At 42.2% G+C, this 21,759-nt stretch overlaps 1 protein-coding gene across 4 annotated transcripts in view; it reads right to left on the reverse strand.

The window, feature by feature from the left end:
* The window catches only part of LOC124041791 (5'-AMP-activated protein kinase subunit gamma-2-like), a 54,485-nt gene that overhangs the window by 17,614 nt on the left and 15,112 nt on the right, over positions 1-21,759 (reverse strand). For 3 of the 4 annotated variants that reach the window (XM_046359820.1, XM_046359822.1, XM_046359821.1), the window contains 2 exons: positions 19,755-20,034; positions 1,316-1,545 (listed from right to left, as the gene is read on the reverse strand). In XM_046359820.1, coding sequence (XP_046215776.1) covers positions 1,316-1,545; positions 19,755-20,034 — 510 coding nt within the window. Of the gene's footprint in view, positions 1-1,315; positions 1,546-11,652; positions 12,285-19,754; positions 20,035-21,759 lie in introns of those variants that run through there. The other variant, XM_046359823.1, reaches the window with a different exon arrangement.

Below are 21,759 nucleotides of genomic sequence, written 5' to 3' on the forward strand. Positions count from 1 at the left end.
CCACCATCACCTGGTTCATGGACTACCTCACTGACAGGCCGCAACGGGTCAGACAACAGAACCACTCGGTCTCAGAAACCATCATCACTAACACGGGTGCCACAAAAGTGAAGGTTCTGTCACCATTCCTCTTCACCCTCTACACAGCAGACAGCCGGCACGCCCAAGCCTCCTGTCACCTACAAAAGGTTTCAGATGATTCAGGCATTGTAGGCTACATCACGAAGGATGATGACTCCCCTACACAGGGAGGAAATATCCTCATTTGTGGCACGGCGCATCTAAAACCACCTGGAGCGTTTAATGCGTCTAAAACCAAAGAGCTGATAGACTTCAGGAGGAAGAAGGAGCGCATCTCCTGTGATCATCACTGTGGAAAGGGTGGACTCGTACAAATACCTGGGGGTGGTGATTGATGATAAGCAGCAGTGGAAAGAGAACACCTCCATGGTTTTTCAAAAATGCTCAGTAAAGGCTATTCTTTTTGAGGAGGCTCAGATCCTTTGATGTCTGCTCAAAAATGCTCCAAATATTTTTTAAATAGCGTTGTGTCTAGTGTCCTGTTTTACAGCGTAATCTGCTCGGGGGGCTAACATCATTAGAGACAGGCTAAACAAAATCACAAAGAAGACTGGATCTACCATTAGCACCCACCAGGACAATCTAGAGCCCATCCTGGAAAAGAGGATCCTCAAAAAGCTCAACAGTATAGAGGCCAACACTAGCTACCTCCACAGTATCTGCCTGGAGCATTGCAGTTTGATGGCAGACAGATTTTGGCAGACAGAAATCCTTTTTACCATATGCTATGAGGCTTTTTACCACGAACACTTCATTTTTATATTCATTGATGATGTGCTGCTCTTAGTGTCTGTGTGTTCTTGTGTTTTTATGGTGTATTTATTTGTAATATATCTACTGGCTGGTGCAATAAAAATGTTCCTCTGGGGGATTAATAAAGTACTATCTTACCTCTTATCTTAAAGACATCAGTCTTGTTAAACTATGTAGAATTTATTTTTAAACAACATTTTCCTAGGTCCCTCACATAAAAGAAAAATCAGGCTGGTGTTGTATTTAATAACAATAATTGAAAGGGGGGGCATTAAACAATGTGAAAAAGGGGGCCCTGGGGGAAAAAGGTTGGGAACCCCTGGTCTAGGAGACTCACAGAAAATCACCTCAGCTTCTCCCTTACACCACTTTTCCTCGGCAACCCTGCAATATTGTTTCATTGCACAATCAATTATCACTGCTACTAACACACAGCCTAAACCAGCAGTTGGTGTAGTAGGTAGTAAGAGGTATCACTCACTGGCTGTGAGGTAGCTTGGGGCAGTGGGAAGGCGTAGGGTATCGGAGAGGAAGAGGGCTTGGCAGAGGCGGGCAGGCTGAGGCGCTGTCCGGTGTCTGGTGGGGGTGATGAGAGGGAGCGGCCCAGACGTTCAGGGACACTCTGGTGGACCTCCTGGGGGAACAGCATGGACTGGCTAGGGGCCTGGGTGGGGGTGCTGGGTGGGGTGGGGGAAGACGAGAGGCCGGAGACTGTGGAGGAAAAACAAAGACCAGAAAAGGATTAGCAGTTAGCACTGGTCTACACAGGCCTGTCATTTATACATGGAGTTTCCCTAGACATCTCCTGTAGTGCTGTTGCAATGTTCACAGTCAATCTCAACTCAATTATGTCCTTTCTGATTGGGATATACTGTACCCTTTCAACATAGTTTGTGCTTGTCACATGATACTGTAATAGTGGAGTGGCTCCCCAAGATATTTTGCTTTTCAGAACAATATTGATTGGAATATCATTAAGTATCCTCATTTATCATCAGCGAAGCTGATGTGTCAATAATGCTTGATTCATCCAGATGAATAATCTGAATTGAGCTTGCTGATGGGATTTTCCATTCACATCATGTGTGGTTAAGTGCTGCCAGGGCCTGGAAACCTGCCAAGAAAATAATGAAAATATCCAGCCCACCCTGTCCCTAAAGAACAGCAATCAATTGATTTCAGTGGATCACTGCAGTGCAAGCAAAGCTTGTGAGTCCTATGACAACTACAGTAGACGTATTTGAATGTACTGTATGTAGGTTGTCAGGAACGGGTTGGACCAACACACAGTATCAGAGAACATCTTCGAATACCTAAAAAATGTATCCAAAGCTGGTTCAAATTTCAATCAAATAAATGTGAAGAACATCTATATTCTGGCAATTAACAATAGAGTGGAATATAGTTATCGATCCATCCTTCCTCTATTCCTAGCTTCATGTCCTACTACCACTACCACTGTGCCATTACCCAGCCTTGATGATGTGTATCATATCATAAATCAGTGAAGAGATACAGGTAAATGCCAAAATAAAGGAAACGCCAACATAAAGCATCTTAGTAGGGCTTTGGGCCACCACGAGCCGCCAGAACAGCTTCAATGCGCATTATAGATTCTACAAGTGTCTGGAACTCTATTGGAGGGATATGACCCCATTCTTCCACTAGACATTCTATCATTTGATGTTTTCTTGATGGAAAACGCTGTCTTAGGCACCATTCCAGAATCTCCCATAAGTTTTCATTTGGGTTGAGATCTGCTGACTGACTGACACGCACACACGCAAGCACACGCACACACCCTTTAAACCCCCTATTCTCCTTTGAGACACCTCTTTCAAAGTCACAGAGACTTATTCTTCTTCTATGGATGCCAAAATAATGGGCAACTGGCCATGTTTATACATGACCCTAAGCATGAGGAACCTAAGCACTCAGGAACCACACCTGTGTGGAACCACCTGCTTTCAATATACTTTGTATCCCTCATTTACTCAAGTGTTCCCTTATTTTGGCAGTTATCGGTATCTAGTGTACAGTATACCATACAGAACTAATAGTGATTCAGCCTGGCCATAGTATTATTGGACAGCTGCCTGAGAGGCTAGAAAGCTCCTGTTCTGGCAGCGTCTGTCAGGTCGAGGCTGCCGCTTGATCACATGACAGCCCTCACATGGCCCTCAGCAGTCACGACCCAGCACGGGGAACGGGTTGACATATGACACCCACCCACACACATGGCCCGAGCCCCACCCTGCTGACATATTTCTGAGGCCATATTTCCAGTGACGTGGGTGATGCGTACCGAGGGGTTCACATTTCCTCCACTAGACCCTGGGACTGCCATGGTACTCTGCTCATCTCCAGTAACTTATCAACAACTTCACTTTGACATTCAAGTCACCACTCACTGATCTAACAAATCGCCTATAGAACTATAAGTCATAACTGCCTTATGAAGGCACACTGTCGTAACAGCGGAGGTGATTAGGGATTACTTGAACCGAAATGTAAATTGTTCAAGCAAACTAAATTATGTTTGATCTGAAAAACGACAACTTCCCAGGTTGCATTACAAAGCAGAAACATAGATAAACCTTTTTTTGCTAGAAGACAGATTAGTCTATCAAATAACCTTGCTTGCATTATTTCTGATCACCCTTTTTTTTACCAACCCCTCCACTCGTTGGAGGATCTGGTGGAAAACTTTGCAATTCAATATACAGTTGAAGTCAGATGTTTACATACACCTTAGCCAAATACATTTAAACTCAGTTTTTCCACAATTCCTGACATTTAATCCTAGTTAAAATTCCCTGTCTTAGGTCTGTTAGGATCAACATTTTATTTTAAGAATGTGAAATGTCAGAATAATAGTAAAGAGAATGATTTATTTCAGCTTTGATTTCTTTCATCACATTCCCAGTGTGTCAGAAGCTTACATACACTCAATTAGTATTTGGTAGCTTTGCCTTTAAATTGTTTAACTTGGGTCAAATATTTGGGTAGCCTTCCACAAGCTTCCCACAATAAGTTGGGTGAATTTTGGCCCATTCCTCCTGACAGAGCTGGTGTAACTGAGTCAGGTTTGTAGGCCTCCTTGCTCGCACACGCTTTTTCAGTTTTGCCCACAGATTTTCTATAGGATTGAGGTTAGGGCTTTGTGATGGCCACTCCAATACCTTGACTTTGTTGTCCTTAAGCCATAACTTTGGAAGTATGCTTGGGGACATTGTCCATTTGGAAGACCCATTTTCGACAACGCTTTAACTTCCTGGCTGATGTCTTGAGATGTTGCTTCAATAGATCCACAATTTTCCACCCTCATGATGCCATCAATTCTGTGAAGTGCACCAGTCCCAACTGCAGCAAAGCACCCCCACAACATGATCCTGCCACCCCAGTGCTTCACAGTTGGGATGGTGTTCTTCAGCTTGCAAGCCTCCCCTTTTTTCCCCCAAACATAACGATTGTCATTATGGCTAAACAATTATATTTTTGTTTCATCAGACCGGAGGACCTTTCTACAAAAAGTACGATATTTGTCCCCTTGTGCAGTTGCAAACCGTAGTCTGGCCTTTTTATGGCTGTTTTGGAGCAGTGTCTTCTTCCTTGCTGAGCGGCCATTCAGGTTATGTCGATATAGGACTTGTTTTACTGTGGATATAGATACATTCGTACCTGTTTCCTCCAGCATCTTCACAAGGTGCTTTGCTGTTGTTAACCAATTTTGATTTGCACTTTTCGCACCAAAGTACATTCATCTCTAGGAGACGTGTGGTCCCATGGTGTTTATACCTGCGTACTATTGTTTGTACAGATGAACATGGTACCTTCAGGCATTTGAACATTTCTCCCAAGGATGAACCAGACTTGTGGAGGTCTACCATTTTGTTTCCTGAGGTCTTGGCCGATTTCTTTTGATTTTCCCATGATGTCAAGCAAAGAGGCACTGAGTTTGAAGGTCGCCCTTGAAACACATCCATAGGTACAAGTCCAATTGACTCAAATGATGTCAATTAGCCTATCAGGAGCTTCTAAAGCCATGACATAATTTTCTGGAATTTTCCAAGCTGTGTAAACGCACAGTCAACTTAGTGTATGTAAACTTCTGACCCACTGGAATTGTGATATAGTGAATTATAAGTGAAATAATCAGTCTGTAAACAATTGTTGAATAATTACTTGTGTCATGCACAAAGTAGATGTCCTAACCGACTTGCCAACACTATAGTTTGGTAACAAGAAATTTGTGGAGTGGTTGAAAAACGAGTTTTAATGACTCCGACCTAAGTGTATGTAAACTTCTGACTTCAACTTCAACCATTGTCCTTGTTGATTATTGTTCCATGTCCGTTGGTCTTGTGAGTACCTGTGCTCTGTTGTATCGGCTTGTGTGTTATTACGGGTCTCGTCCCATGTATTTATTAGAGTTTTACACCTCGCCCTTTGTTTGGGTCACAGCCCTGTGTTATATATATATATATATCACACATATACACACGTGTTTGTTTTGGGGTTTGTCCCATTCATGTTCATGACGTACGGCATTTTGGGTAGTGAAATAAATAAAAACTTTCGTATTCCTGCACCTGTCTCCAATCATTATACAACGTGACACTTACAATGGACCTCAGGATCTTTTCACGATATTGCCATCGATAAAATGCAATTGTGTTCGCTGTCTGTAGATTATGCCTGCACATACCATAACCCCACTGCCAAATTCTCTCAAAAAATGACATTGAAGGAAGCTTATGGTAGAGAAATTAACATTAAATTATCTGGCAACAACTCTGGTGGACATTTCTGCAGTCAGCATGCCAATTGCACGCTCCCTCAAAACTTGAGACATCTTTGGGATTGTGTTGTGTGACAAAACTGTACATTTTAGAGTTGCCTTTTATTGTCCCCAGCACAAGGTGAACCTGTGTAATGATCATGCTGTTTAATCAGCTTCTTGATATGCCACACCTGTCAGGTGGATGGATTATCTTGGCAAAGGAGAAATTCTCACTAACAGGGATGTAAACAAATGTGCACAACATTTAAAAGAAATAAGCTTTTTGTGCGTATGGAACATTTCTGGGATCTTTTATTTCAGCTTTATTTCAGTGACCAACACTTTACATGTTGCGTTAATATTTTTTTCAGTGTAGATACAGTGTACATACAGCCTCCTATTTTTACTGGACTCCAAGTACGTTGTCAAGTCAACCAATCCCTCTAATGTTAATTCACACATTTGTTCCTAGTATATTACCGTTTTACAATACATCATTATATTTTACTGTCTTACGAGGGTCTTGAACCGCTCTACTCGTACCATTTCTACAGAGATTGCCCTAAAAGTTCGTACTTGACTTTTAAGAGTATAATCATATTTCCCATTGATTGATCATGGTTTTTCAGATCCCCTTATAGTACAGTTGTAGGTCCATCTGAACATAGACACGACTTAAAACCCCTTCTGGACCTGACTCCAAAGATGAAAAGAGATTAACTATTGATCCTGTTTCCTCGTGGCAGAGTCTGCACAGGGCTGACTGTTCAATGCCCAATATATTGAGCAGTCTTTTTGTAGCGAAAATATCATAATTTATATTGAAAATAATGGATCGATGCGTCAAATGTTTTGTACATCAGTTCATAATCCCAATGTCACGGTATTGGGACAACAAAAATGTTCCCAACTATCTTGAATTTTACGCGGTATAGTTGTCAAACCTCTCGACCTTAAGTGAAACTGACATATTTTATGATTTATACTAGTCATTTTAAGACATGCATGGTTTTTGGATTGGGGCATACAAACTAATTCACTACCTTCTCTTTTGAGTTAGAATTCAAATTTTATGGCTGTGTATAGAACCCCCTAGTAAACCATACAGCGCACACACCGACTTCTGCGTTCAAATAAAAGGGACTGAATACTAAATGGAAGTTGCACTCAAATGTAAACCGATATACCATCTAATGAAAGCTCAACTTCATTGAAGAGGATCAATCTGCACAGGCATTCATCGTGTCACACAAAAACACATCTCCACTAATCTCCTGACATTTAGCTGGCTAATACCAGCCCTCTCTTCAGTCGTTTTGGTGTCTTATTTTAGCTACGCTGTTGTGGCACATTCCGCAGGAGAAGATAACACAGGGGGACAGCAGGGAGGGAGGCCCTCCTCATCAAACACACAGGGAGGGAGGGGGAATACGCCACATGGGGTACTGAGGTCATCTATACCAGTGTTTCTTAACCTCTCCAGGGGTGGGCAACACCAGTCCTCCAGGGCCTGATTGGTATCACAGTTTTGCCCCAGCCCCAGCTAACACACCTCGGCTGTGTTTACGTGGGATGAAGGAAAAGTGTGACACCATCAGGCGCTCGAGGACTGGAGTTGCCCACCCCTGCATTTAGTCCATGGATCAGCACTGGCCCATTGGATTTTGCCGACTGGCCCCTCAGTTGTTTAACTGAAACACCCAACAATCGTCATCTAATTCAGCATGTCAGATTGTGTCACACTACATTTTGAAAACACTGAAAAGCTTTGTGTATAAAAGGGCAATGGTGAACTAAGACTGTGACGGCATCATATTGGCCAATGTTCTTTCCATTAAGTCTAAGGAGGAAGGCAGGTGTCACAATACTGCTTGGCCTCAACATTAAGCAATCAGTGTTTCTGATCTGCAGTGGTGAGGGGCAGATTTCCCTTAGGAGTTTGAAAGGGGTGACTGGGCTGTCAGCCATGTTGGGTTATAAGGCTGGCTGTCTGATGTACAGTGCATTCGGAAAGTATAAAGACCCCTGAACTTTTTCCACATTTTGTTACATTACAGCCTTATTCTAAAATTGATTTAATGTTTTTTGTCCCTCATCAACCTACACACAATATCCCATAATTACAAAGCAAAAACAGGTTTTTAGAAATGTTAGCAAATTTTAAAAAAAAACGAAATACGACATTTATATAAGTATTCAACCCTTCACATAGTACTTTTTTGAAGCACCTTTGGCAGCGATTACAGCCTCGAGTCTTCTTTGGGTATGACGCTACAAGCTTGGCACACCTGTATTTGGAGAGATTCTCTCATTCTTCTCTGCAGATCCTCTCAAGCTCTGTCAGGTTGGATGGGGAGCGTTGCTGCACAGCTATTTTCAGGTCTCTCCAGAGATGTTCTCAGTTCTGGTTGGGCCACTCAAGGACATTCAGACTTGCCCTGAAGCCACTCCTGCATTGTCTTCGCTGTGTGCTTAGGATTGTTGTCCTGTTGGAAGGTGAACCTTCGCCTCAATCTGAGGTCCTGAGCGCTCTGGAGCTGGTTTTCATGAATGATTTCTCTGTACTTTCCTCCGTTCATCTTTGCCTCGATCTTGACGAGTCTCCTAGTCCCTGCCACTGAAAAACATCCCCACAGCACGTTGCCACAGCCACCATGCTTCACCGTAGGGATGGTGCCAGGCTTCCTCCAGACGTTTATTTAACCTTTATTTAACCAGGTAGGCTAGTTGAGAACAATTTCTCATTTGCAACTGTGACCTGGCCAAGATAAAGCATAGCAGTTCGACACATACATCAACACAGAGTTACACATGGAATAAACAAAACATACAGTCAATAATACAGTAGAAAAAAGTCTATATACAAATGAGGTAAGAAAATGGAGTGAAGGCGATAAATAGGCCATGGTGGCGAAGTGATTACAATATAGCAATTAAACACTGGAATGGTAGATTTGCGGAAGATGAATGTGCAAGTAGAGATACTGGGGTGCAAAGGAGCAAGATAAATAAATAAATACAGTATGGGGATGAGGTAGTTGGATGGGCTGTTTATAGATTGGCTATGTACAGGTGCAGTGATCTGTGAGATGCTCTGACAGCTGGTGCTTAAAGCTAGTGAGGGAGATAGGAGTCTCCAGCTTCAGATTTTTGCAATTTGTTCCAGTAGCAGAGAACTTCCATTGAAAAAATCTGCTGTTTCCAGCTACAATAGTCATTTACAACATTAACAATGTCTACACTTTCTCCTTCTGATCAATTTGATGTTATTTTAAAATGGACAAAAAAAATGTTTTTCTTCCAAAAAAAGGACATTTCTAAGTGACCCCAAACTTTTGAACAGTAGTGTATGTAAATATGATCTATTTTTTGCTTTTAATAAATTGGCAAAACATCTAAAAACCTACTACGCTTTGTCAAAATGGGGTATTATGTGTAGATTGTTGAGGATTTTTTTGTGTGTGGGCAGTACATTTTGTAAATCCTTAATATTCCCCCTTTCCCTTACACTACATGACATGTGAGCTCAAACCTAACATGACGAGCTTAGTAACTATACGAGATAGTTGCTGTCAAAAAGGTGCTGTCAGGATCATTATTCAACTATAATAATGTTATAAATGGGGTCATACATGCTGATGAAATCTTGCATTTAAACCACATCAAAATGCATTACACCTGTTTGCTTTTAGTAAAGTGCTACTGATATATTACTTATGGCTGTAGTCTCATCACATTGTGCTCTCCATGTATAATAAACACAGCACCAAAATGTAGCCTGGTCCCATACTGTACGCGCTGTAGTGCAGACAACTCTTCTAGCCTGGTCCCATACTGTACGTGCTGTAGTGCAGACAATTCTTCAACCCTGGTCCCATACTGTACGCGCTGTAGTGCAGACAATTCTTCAACCCTGGTCCCTTACTGTACGCGCTGTAGTGCAGACAACTCTTCTAGCCTGGTCCCATACTGTACGTGCTGTAGTGCAGACAATTCTTCAACCCTGGTCCCATACTGTACGCGCTGTAGTGCAGATAACTCTTCTAGCCTGGTCCCATACTGTACGCGCTGTAGTGCAGACAACTCTTCTAGCCTGGTCCCATACTGTACGTGCTGTAGTGCAGACAACTCTTCTAGCCTGGTCCCATACTGTACGCGCTGTAGTGCAGACAACTCTTCTAGCCTGGTCCCATACTGTACGTGCTGTAGTGCAGACAACTCTTCTAGCCTGGTCCCATACCGTACGTGCTGTAGTGCAGACAATTCTTCAACCCTGGTCCCATACTGTACGTGCTGTAGTGCAGACAACTCTTCTAGCCTGGTCCCATACTGTATGTGCTGTAGTGCAGACAATTCTTCAACCCTGGTCCCATACTGTACGCGCTGTAGTGCAGACAACTCTTCTAGCCTGGTCCCATACTGTACGTGCTGTAGTGCAGACAATTCTTCAACCCTGGTCCCATACTGTACGTGCTGTAGTGTAGACAAGTCTTCAAGCCTGGTCCCATACTGTACGTGCTGTTGTGTAGACAACTCTTCTATTGTTGACATGTCAATCTCCTCTATTATTGTCATGCTGTAACCATAGAAGACTTGGCAACAGCACATACAGTATAGGGCCAGACCAAAATCAACTGAGCACCACATATGGGTTTACACATACAGGTTCACATCATAATGACAGTAGTGCCTTGACCTCTTCCTCCACTGATCCCAGGACAGAATAGGGCTAAAGGTCAACCAGAGGTTAGTCCCACCCCTTAGGAGCTGTGGAGTTCATGCAGCCCAAGCATCCAGTGAGATGTTCCAAAGGCAACATTCATAAAACCCCATGTATCCAGTGTGATGACCCTGTCCCTGACACTCCTGGAGGAGAGACACCGTCATTTTCATAAAGTTTAACGTTCCAAATCAGAGCAGCGATGATTACATAGTGACTAACAGATGTGGGTCAAAAATAACAGCGTCGTATTATCACCCAGCTCAAGCAACAGGACTATCAATTACCATTTCATGTAGCACGAGACTACTCTTAAATCACAATGAGTTAGATTGAATGCAATTAACATGCAAACATGTTAGTTTACCGTCTCATATCCTCACTGTACAACGTTAAAAAAATCACAAATGTTTCAGAGGGACACCGGCCATAAAGACCTTCGAGCTGTCAGCAGCCCCTATATGTAGCTGCAGTGCCAATTACAAAATGGATGCTCTGTTTTTACCGTCTGGATCAGCAGGGGGTCCGGGTGATGTCTACCTTACTGTACTTGTTACAAAATGTATATGCCGTTTATACTGTACTACTACTACTGTATTAATAGAGGGTCCATTTGACTGCTCCGATAAGAAACATTTATTCTGAGTGCGATTGTTGATCCAGGATGGAATCTAAAGAGACCTTGAGGGAAGGATAATATATTCAACATATACTGTCTTCAGTCTTGTGGCCCGTCATACACAAAACACAAGAGCACCTGCTTTTTCCATGACATAGACGGACCAGGTGAAAGCCATGATCCCATCTGGATGTCACCTGTTAAATGCACTTCAATCAGTGTAGATGAAGGGGAGGAGACATGTAGAGACATGGATCGAGATATGGATTGTGTATGTGTGCCATTCAGACGGTGAATGGACAAGACAAAAGACTAAGTACCTTTGAATGGGGTATGGCAGTAGGTGCCAGGCGCACCGGTTTGAGTGTGTCAAGAACTGCAATCGCTGCTGGGTTTTTCACGCTCAACAGCTTCCTGTGTGTATCAAGAATGGTCCACCAGCCAAAGGACATCCAGCCAACGTGACACAACTGTGGGAAGCATTGGAGTCAACATGGGCCAGTATCCCTGTGTGAACACTTTCGACCCCTTGTAGAGTACATGCTTCAACGAATTGAAGCTGTTCTGAGGGGAATAGGGGGTGCAACTCAATACTAGGAAGATGTTCCTAATGTTTTATACACTCAGTGTATACTACTCAGACACTTTTATAGACAATTTAAGTGGTGTGATCATGTGAACAGCATAAGACATTACCAGGCAGACATGGTGGCTCTGACTGGCGTCTTCCTTCCGCGAGCAGGTCCTGCTCCTTCCGCTTCTTACTCCTCCTCAGGCTGCCAAACCTCTTCATGGACACAAGTGGGTTCAAGCGATGGGTTCAGCACCCAATATGGACCATGACCATCCAGGATAGGGACCGGTCACAACTATTGGGCACTACCACCACTCCCCAGAAGAGTGACGAGAGAGCTACTCCGGCTACTCCGCCTGATGCCCGTTTGTAAATACAATAAAGTTAAAGATCTGTGTCAAAGATGACAAGATCTGTGCCAGAATGAAACTGAAAATGTCCAGAAAATGTTTGAGTCCACAGAGCCCAGCAGAGGCTGCAGGCGAAGCAGGCTCCCCTCTCAGGGAATTGATGTCTGTGGCAGCTCACACGTTTGCTGGAGAACACGAAGGGAAAGAAAGCTGGAAATTCCACATGTTCTCTGTGAGACGAAGTCCAACACTCCGAAGTGATGATGCACAGCGTAGCACAGTGCACACAGGCAGAATATCTCTGGTCTCCTATTTCTCTGCTGAATTTCACTCTGCTCCTCCTCTCGCTCTCCCTGCTCTATTTTGCTCTCCCTCTCTCTCTCTGCAGAGCCCTAGTAGTGGCGTTGGTTGCTGTAAATTGTCAGGTGCAGCTCTGGGTGGTGTCTCTTTAATATAGCACGCGTGTCAGCAGACTGTAAAAGGAGGCCTGCCCGGGAGGGCCACACAAAGTGATTGGCTAAGCATCTGCTTCTCGCTCCCCAACACATTCAAATCACCATACCCACATCGGTCTCACTCTGTCTTCATATACACACTCACACTATATCTCAATCCAACTAAAGACAGTAAGTTGACATAAGAATTCAAATCCCCATCTACTTATAGTGGAACACCCAGAGAAAGACTTGAAAGATTGTCAGGGCAGTAAGGGTAATTGAATAACTGTGGAACCGTCATGAAAATAATATAACCGTCAAATACATTTAAATAGTCCCACATTCATATATATATATATATATATATATATATATATATGAACAGGTAATCAAGTGGCTACCCGAACTATTTGCATTGTATGCCTCCCCACAAACCCCTCTTTTACGTTGCTGCTAATCTCTGGTTATCATATATGCATAGTTACTTTAACTATACATTCATGTACATACTACCTCAATCAGCCCGACTAACCGGTGTCTGTATGTAGCCTCGCTACTTTTATACTCGCTACTTTTATAGCCTCGCTACTTTTATAGCCTCGCTACTTTTTCTGTGGTCCTTCTGTAGCTCAGTTGGTAGAGCATGGCACTTGTAACGCCAGGGTAGTGGGTTCGATTCCCGGGACCACCCATACGTAGAATGTATGCACAAATGACTGTAAGTCGCTTTGGATAAAAGCGTCTGCTAAATGGCATATATTATTATATTATTATATTACTTTTATAGCCTCGCTACTGTTTTTCACTGTGATTTTTACTGTTGTTTTATTTCTTTACTTATTATTGTTCACCTAATACCTTTCTGCACTATTGGTTAGAGCCTGTAAGTAAGCATTTCACTGTAAGGTCTACACCTGTTGTATTCGGCGCACGTGACAAATCAACTGCGATTTGATAAATTTGATGTTATATATTAAAATAGACACACAAAAAAGTTTCTTTCAAAAACAAGGAAATCTCTAAGTGACCCCAAACTTTTGGATGGTTGTGTATATGTAGCAAAGAAGATGGAGGGGTTGAATAAATTAACAATCCTGTTCAACCGGGCATGGTATAATTAGTTACGGAATCTTTATCATTTATAGACTAATCAACGCTGTTAAATAGGCCATTTTGTTTTTGTTCTGTAAATTGGAGGGAAACACGCATCGGACTTGATATGAATAGGTTAGTGCGTCAAAATCGGAATATGTATTTTTTCCAGAATGCCTCACCAATCTGACATTTCTTAATGAATATACTAGACTAATAATATTTAAAGGTAATAACTTGAATAATAATAATGAATTGCTACTGATAATAGCGAAGTGTAATGGCAATAGTGAAGTTGCAGAGAAAAGCCACATGTTTCTTTTGAGTCTGATACGCTCCAATCCTCCCCCCAACGGTTATGTCGGTGACCATGTAGATTGGCCCGGCCAATTACTGTATCCCAGAGTTTCCGAAACTCGGGCCCCTAAAGGTTGCACGTTTAGTTTTTCCCCCGAACACTACACATCTGATTCAAATGATCAAAGCGTGATGATTGGTTGATTATTTTAATCAGCTGTATATTGCTAGGGCAAAAAACTAAAAGTGTCCCCCTTGGGGTTCTGGGGACCGAGTTTGGGAAACCCTGCCGTAACCTCAAATTCCATGACCGTCACAGCCCTACCTGTTGTGACTCATGGGGGTTGTGTAAGATCTGTCAACTCCCCAGACCACATCACCTGCCTAACAGAGACAGGTCAGATCACTGTCCCAGTACTCTAGCGAACTCATTAAGACTGACCTTAAAAGACTGCTGAGCCCAGTCACAAATCCCCTCACCCATCATCAGCTGACTAAAGGGAGGCCCCACGGTCTCTCCCTGGGCTGCCAGCTGTAGATTTATCTGATCACACGGGTTCCACTCAATACACTAACACCCCCCCACGACGCCCTGCGATGACCCAGTTAGTTATGACACTATTGACTGCCTTCTCCACGACCCCAGATCCATTCAAAATGGTTATGCAACTGATCAGCCCAAATAAGTCAAAACAGCTCAGCAGAGCATGAATGAGGAGATGCAGTCAGGGTGTTACCTATGACACCTCCATTGTTTTTACGCTTGGTTTGCATAAATTATGGAGAAAAATACTTCATGAGCATTTCTTCTTCATTCTCTAGACTTCTCTTCACTTTCAATGTAGTCTCTTCTTTAATGTTATACCATATTGTCATGGGTCTCAGTGAATTGGTGGGCAATTTATAAAAACTACCCACTCCCTTAATTTACTGAACATATTATACAATACACAGGGGAAGGGGAGATAGTGACAGAACTTGGGAAAGAAAGATGCAGACTGCCTGCCTGCCTGCCTGCCTGCCTGCCTGCCTGAAGAGCTTGATACAAGTCTGTTTGGGCATTTACAGATAAGGGCATGAAAGAGCTACAGTTGTCTGCCACGGGGAGGGAGTGACAATGTCCAGACTATGGGAAACCACACATGTAAAAAAGCTATAAAACTGAGGGATATTCTGATTATATTTGCAGGAGACAAATGCAGCCAGGTTGGCATTGGAACAGACAGGCATCAACCTGATTCAATGACAACATAAATCATTTTTAAATGACCTTGAATGACAAATAGCTTATTACATTATAGCATAAAACCAAAAATCCAATCTTGACATCCAAAACACATTCATGGTTCCAGCTCCAAACAACTTCTCATAATGTGAGGGGGGAACAGAGCAAGGAAAGAACAGAACAGGGCATATAGCACACCCTAGTGGCCACTGGTTGCCATGAACCTTGAAGAGTTGTGTCTACAGTCAGAATATGAGTTTCAGTGTGGTTGATGACCCATATCAATCTTCAAGAAGAAACAGAGCTTTCCCCAAGCTAAGGCCCCAGATTAAGCATTACACTATAAAACTGCCAAACAAGCCACTTGAGGCTTTTTTGCATAGTCACTTCACCTCTACCTACATGTACAAATTACCTTGACTAACCTGTACCCCTGCACATTGACTCGGTACCGGTACCCCCTGTATATAGCCTCTGTATTGTTATTTTATTATTTTACTTTCAATTTAGTTGTTTACTTTAGTTTATTTGTGTATTCGGCGCATGTGACAAATACAATTCGATAGGAGCTGGGAAGAATGGGTGAATCCCAGCCAGGGAAAATGGCTCACCTTTTAAACAAAGTATTTCTATGTACAACAGACTAGTTTGCATTAGACCATCAACTATACCAGTACTGTCAATGAAAAGCTTAAAAGGGCGATTCCGCCACTTTTCAACCTCATATTCATTATCTACAGCATTGGTTCCCAAAACTTTTATAGTCCCGTACCTCTTCAAACATTCAACCACCAGCTGCGTGCCCCCTCTAGCACCAGGGTCAGCGCTTGTTTTTTTGCCATCATCGTAAGCCTGACACACACACACACACACACACACACACACACACACACACACACACACACACACACACACACACACACACACACACACACACACACACACACACACACACACACACACACACACACACACACACACACTATATGATACATTTATTAAACATACGAATGAGTGAGTTGTCACATAGAGCTCTTATAGGACCAGGGCACAAAAATAACGATCAATAATTGTAATCTTTATTTAACCATCTTACATATAAAATGCTATTTGTTCATCGAAAATTGTGAATAACTCACCACAGGTTAATGAGAAGGGTGTGCTTGAAATGATGCACATAACCCTGCAATGTTGGGTTGTATTGGAGTCTGTGTTAAATCATTTTCCACAGTCTGTGCCTGTATTTAGATTTTATGCTAGTGAGGGCTGAGAATCCACTCTCACATAGGTATGTGGTTGCAAAGGGCATCAGTGTCTTAACAGTGCGATTTGCCAAGGCAGGATACTCTGAGCGCCCAATCCAAAAATCTGTCAGTGGCTTCTGATCAAATTTAATTTTCACAGAACCGCTTGTTGCAATCTCGATGAGGCTCTCTTATTCAGATATCGGTAAGTGGACTGGAGGCAGGGCATGAAAGGGATAAAGAATCCAGTTGTTTGTGTCATCCATTTCCGGAAAGCACCTACGTAAATGTGCACCCAAATCACTCAGCTGCTTCGCTATATCACATTTGACATTGTCTGTAGCTTGAGTTAATTTTCATACAAAAAAAATCATAAAATTATAGAAAGACCTGTGTGTTGTCCTTGTTAATGCAGACAGAAAAGAGCTCCAACTTCTTAAACATAGTGTAACGTCTGCTTCCAACTCACACCCTCAAACACATAGATCCCCTGAACGCAGCTCACCTTCCAGCCCTCTTTCCAGCTCAAACACTCAAACACCTATATCCCCTGAACGCAGCTCACTCTCCAGTTCCCAATCACCTGTTCACACACCTATGTGTCATTATCACACACTATTTAGTTCAGTTCTTTGCACCCCATCACTGTGAGGTATTGTGACACATCTTTCGGAGCTCTGTTTTTCACGTGAATGATAGTTTTTGCCTGTATTGTTGCCCTCTTGGACACTCTGTGTATGACCTTCTGCCTGCCCCTGGACCCAACTACCTGACTCCTCCTGTGGTCCTTTACAATAAACACCTGCTGCGCCCTGCACTTGAAACCAGCTCCCCTTGTGTTCATGACACAGCCTCAATTTTGTCCCGCACATTGAATGTAGTTGCTGAAAGTCCCTGTAATCCTAGATTCAGATCATTCGGGCGAGAAGAAACACCACCCAGATAGGCCAGTCGAGTGAGAAGCTCGTCACCATGCAAGTGAAAATTATGGTCAGTAGAGAACTTTAAGCTAGTCTCTCAATAAATAAAAAAACGTGTCAATATTTTGCCCCTTGATAACCAGCACATTTCTGTATGTTTTAAAAGCATTACATGGTCGCTGCCTATATCATTGCATATTGCAGAAAATACACAAGAGTTTAGGGGCCTTGCTTTAACAAAGTTAAGCACTTACACTGTAGTGTCCAAAATGTATTTTCAGCTCTCAGGCATTCTCTTGGCAGCAAGAGGCTCTCGGTGGATACTGCAGTGTACACAAGTGGCGTCGGGAGCAACTGCTTGCACGCGCGTTACCACTCCACTATGTCTCCCTGTCGTAGCTTTTGCGCCATCAGTACAGATACCAACACATCTTGACCACCAAACTCCATTTGATGTCACAAAGCTGTCCAGTACTTTTAAAATATTATTTGATGTTGTCCTGGTTTCCAGAAGATGTCTTCTTTAATTGACCCCCCATAAACGTAACATATACCGGGAGCTGTGCCAGGCCCGCAACATCTGTCTCATCCAGCTGTAACGCATATAATTCACTGGCTTATATGCGAAACAGTAATTGTTTCAAAACATCTCCTGTCATGTCACTGATGCGTCGTGAAACAGTGTTTGATGAAGGCATTGTCTGTATAGTTTTTTTGGCCTTTTGTCCCAGCCATATCTGCGGCAGCAGGAAGAATTAAGTCCTCTACAATAGTATCGGTAGCTCACAATATAAGATGCTTCTAATTAATGGTATCTGTTACTTTTATACATGTTTTACTACTCGAAAGTAGTCTTTATTCTCGCTCTACCTATATTTGACATTGTGTTGTTATTTCGCTGAACACTAGATGGTTTGATTAAATTTTGGGCAGTGAAATGAGGCTACTCGGGCGAGGGGGGAAAAAAATTAAATGCATAGTCCCGTTGGAAAATATAAACGTATCGTTTGATTTATTTTTGTATATAATTTATTTTGTATTTTTTGTGGATGTGAATCACATTTATTTGGCGTACCCCCGATAGCATTGCGCTGTCAGGCATTCTCTGCAAGGGTACGCATACCCCAGATTGGGAATACATGATCTCCAGCATCATACTAGTGTATTCATATGTGGAAATGGTGCATTTCTATTATCTGTGGTTAAAGAAATAAAATGCTTATCGGTGACATCACAGGGTAGGATTAAATGATTTTATTTTTTTAAAGACCTGCAATAAATTTCTAGACAGAGTGTATTTTCTTGCTACCCCATGTCACCAGAAATCTCAGCATTTGAAATGCATGTTTTTTAAGTGTTTCAGCTTTTGATGATTTCAGCAGAAATAACTTTGAACTTTAGATTTTTTTTTCTACATGAAGTAGAAATGCATTGTTTTCACATCATAAAGTATTCACCCCCCTTGAATTGTTCCAAATTTTGTGTTACACCCTGAATTTGAAATGTGTTATATTGAGATTTTGTGTCACTGGCTTACACACAATAACTCAATGTCGAGGTGGAATTATGTTTTTAGAAATTTGTAAAAATTAAAAGCTGAAATATCTTGAGTCAATAAGCATTCAACCCCTTTGTTATGGCAAGCCTAATACACTACCGGTCAAAGGTTTGGACACACCTTGTCATTCAAATACTTTACTATTTTCTACATTGTAGCATAATAGTTGAAGACATCAAAACTATGAAATAACACATATGGAATCATGTAGTAACCAAAAAAAGTGTTAAGCCAATGAAAATATATTTTATTTGAGATTGTTCAATTAGCCACCCTTTGCCTTGATGACAGCTTTGCACACTCGTGGCATTCTCTCAACCGGGAATTCCCACATATGTTGAGCACTTGCCGGCTGCTTTTCTTTCACCCTGGAGCCCTCTCCTTCTTGGTAAAATAGCCCTTACAAAATGACTACCAATGTTTTGTGTTCTTGACTGCATGTCATTTTGTAATTATAACAATATAATTCTGTTAACATCAGCTAGAAGAAAATGTGCTTGGACTCTAGTTCAATGAATCCCAGAGGCCAGCAGCACAATACATTAACTCAATCTGACATGCATGCTTTACAGTCCATCCATGAAAGCCAGAAATCAAAGTCAAAACAAAGTCCTATTTGTTTGTCACTTTCTATATTTGTACCCCAAGAAGAAGTTGACAGTGACACTGATGATACGAGTCTAAGCGAGGAAGGAAGCCCATCTGTCTAGTCCTCTAATAATATAGTATGGCCCTCTCTAAGCTAAAAGACCCAGAATACTCTCAGGACAAGGCAATCAGATGATGTTTGCATTGTTTGCTTTCAAGGAGGGGACTGCTGCCCCCTACAGCTCTTGCAGGGAATTTTAGCACTAATGCGGTGTGACTGTATAGGGTTTTAGTGTTGTGACTATTTTATTTTGAAGAGCTACCGGTGTTTGCCATGCTATTTATTCTATATTATTACAACAGCGCATCTGCACAATATTCAGCAATAGATCATTCTGTCAGAATCAAATTCTAAGATCAAAATAATGCTGATAACTTCCTGTCTTGAGGTTTTTCAGCATGTAACTACTGGAAACCACAGTCGGCTCTTTGAAATATATTTATTTGTATTACCTTTCCTTGTCCTAGAGAAGAGCTTGATGCTAGAGTTGGACGATGAGTTGGATGAAGAGCGGAAGATACCGCTGAAGTTGAGGCGGCAGGGCGACTTGGGTGGTGAGCGGTCCTGGTGGGTGGAGGGATAGGGGAAGATGGTTCGAGATGAGCCCGGACTGGTCTGAGACTGGGAGTGGGCAGGGGCAAACATGGGACTAGAAGGTTGGCAGACACCAGCAGCACAACCCCTCACAAAGAGCCCTTTAGTTAGGCTGGCAGAGTGAAAGCAGACCTCTCCCTGAGATAGAAGAAAAGAGATGAGAGGGAATTTCATTTACATACACTCATGCAAATACCTAGTTTATTTGTGTACAAAGTGTCACTAAACAGCCAGGCGGATAACACCTGGATATACTATGACAGAGGCTTTATGGACTACAGTCATCAAAGAAACCACAACGTCCATCATCAGCACAAAATGTCTCTGTTGGATGTCTTTTGCATTGGAGCCTGAGTGGAATTTCTAAGGCTTGATATCAGCATCTGTAGGCGAGATGTTCAGAGCTTTGGGTGAAGCCACTTCTCTTTGTGAGAGATATGAAACCATATGTAGTCAGAGCTATCACATTAGTGTTTCCCCTTTATTCATTTAGCAGTGACTTCTTGCGAAAGAACGTGTTTAGGCAAGCGAGTCACCTTGGAGAGTTATCAGCAGATCTATCGGCTCATTCAAAACACGAGGAAAGACAGGTGGTTCATTCACTACATGTACAGTAAACTCTGGACAGTAGGAAAAAATGAGAACAATCAAATCCTAAGAATTCGGAGAAAAGAGGTTGTTGGGAAAATAAATAAGTGAAAGGACGAAAAGACTGACTCAGACAATGTAAAGACAGAGAGGAAAGAGGAAGCTTGTTTTGCAGGGATCAATTTCCTGTATTTGATCCGACCATGTCTGGAGACTGCCTCCTTGCACTTCCCCACCCACAGTCTAAGGAGTTCGTAGAAAAAAACATGATAGAAAAGGGACAAGGTAAAACCAAATCACTGCCAAACTAGTGGTTCTGTAGCTCAGTTGGTAGAGCATGGCGCTTGTAACGCCAGGGTAGTGGGTTCGATTCCCGGGACCACCCATACGTAGAATGTATGCACACATGACTGTAAGTCGCTTTGGATAAAAGCGTCTGCTAAATGGCATATATTATTATTATTATTATAAACTCACAACCAAAGGAGACAAATCTAGCCAGAGCTCTCACAACCAAGAAGTTGTCTAAACAGCTCTGATACATACTTTCTACTATTTTAAATAAGTCAAACACCCAGTCATAGACTGTTCTCTCTTCTACCACACGGCAAGCGGTGCCGATGAACCAAGTCTGGAACCAAAAGGACCCTGAACAGCTTATAGTTCAATCGTTAACCAAATAGCTACCCTGACTATCTGCATTGACCTTTTTCGCACAAACTTGTATTTTAGTCATCACATACGCTGCTGCTACTGTTCATTACATATCCTGTTGCCTATTCATTTATATGCACATACAGTGCATTCAGAGATTATTCCTACCCCTTGACTTTTTCCACATTTTGTTACAGCCTTATTCTAAAATGGATTAAATAGGTTTTTCCCCCTCATCAACCCATATAATACCCCCATAATGACAATGCAAAAACAGTTTAGAAATGTTTGTAAATGTATTACAAATAAAAAACAGAAATATCGCATTTACATAAGTATTCAGACCCTTTACTCAGCACTTTCTTGAAGCACCTTTGGCAGAGATTAGAGCCTCGAGTCTTCTTCTGAGGTCCTGAGCGCTCTGGAGCAGGTTTTCAGCCAGGATTTCTCTGTACTTTGCTCTGTTCATCTTTCCCTCGATCCTGACTATTCTCCCTGTCCTTTATGGAAAATATTCCCAGGGATGGTTTAGGGATGGTGTCAGGTTTCCTCCAGACGCAAGCCTTGGCATTCAGGCCAAAGATTTAAATCTTGGGTTAATCTAGCCAGCTCTTGGAAGAC

This window comes from Oncorhynchus gorbuscha, linkage group LG08, assembly GCF_021184085.1.
Source record: "Oncorhynchus gorbuscha isolate QuinsamMale2020 ecotype Even-year linkage group LG08, OgorEven_v1.0, whole genome shotgun sequence".
NCBI lineage: Eukaryota > Metazoa > Chordata > Actinopteri > Salmoniformes > Salmonidae > Oncorhynchus > Oncorhynchus gorbuscha.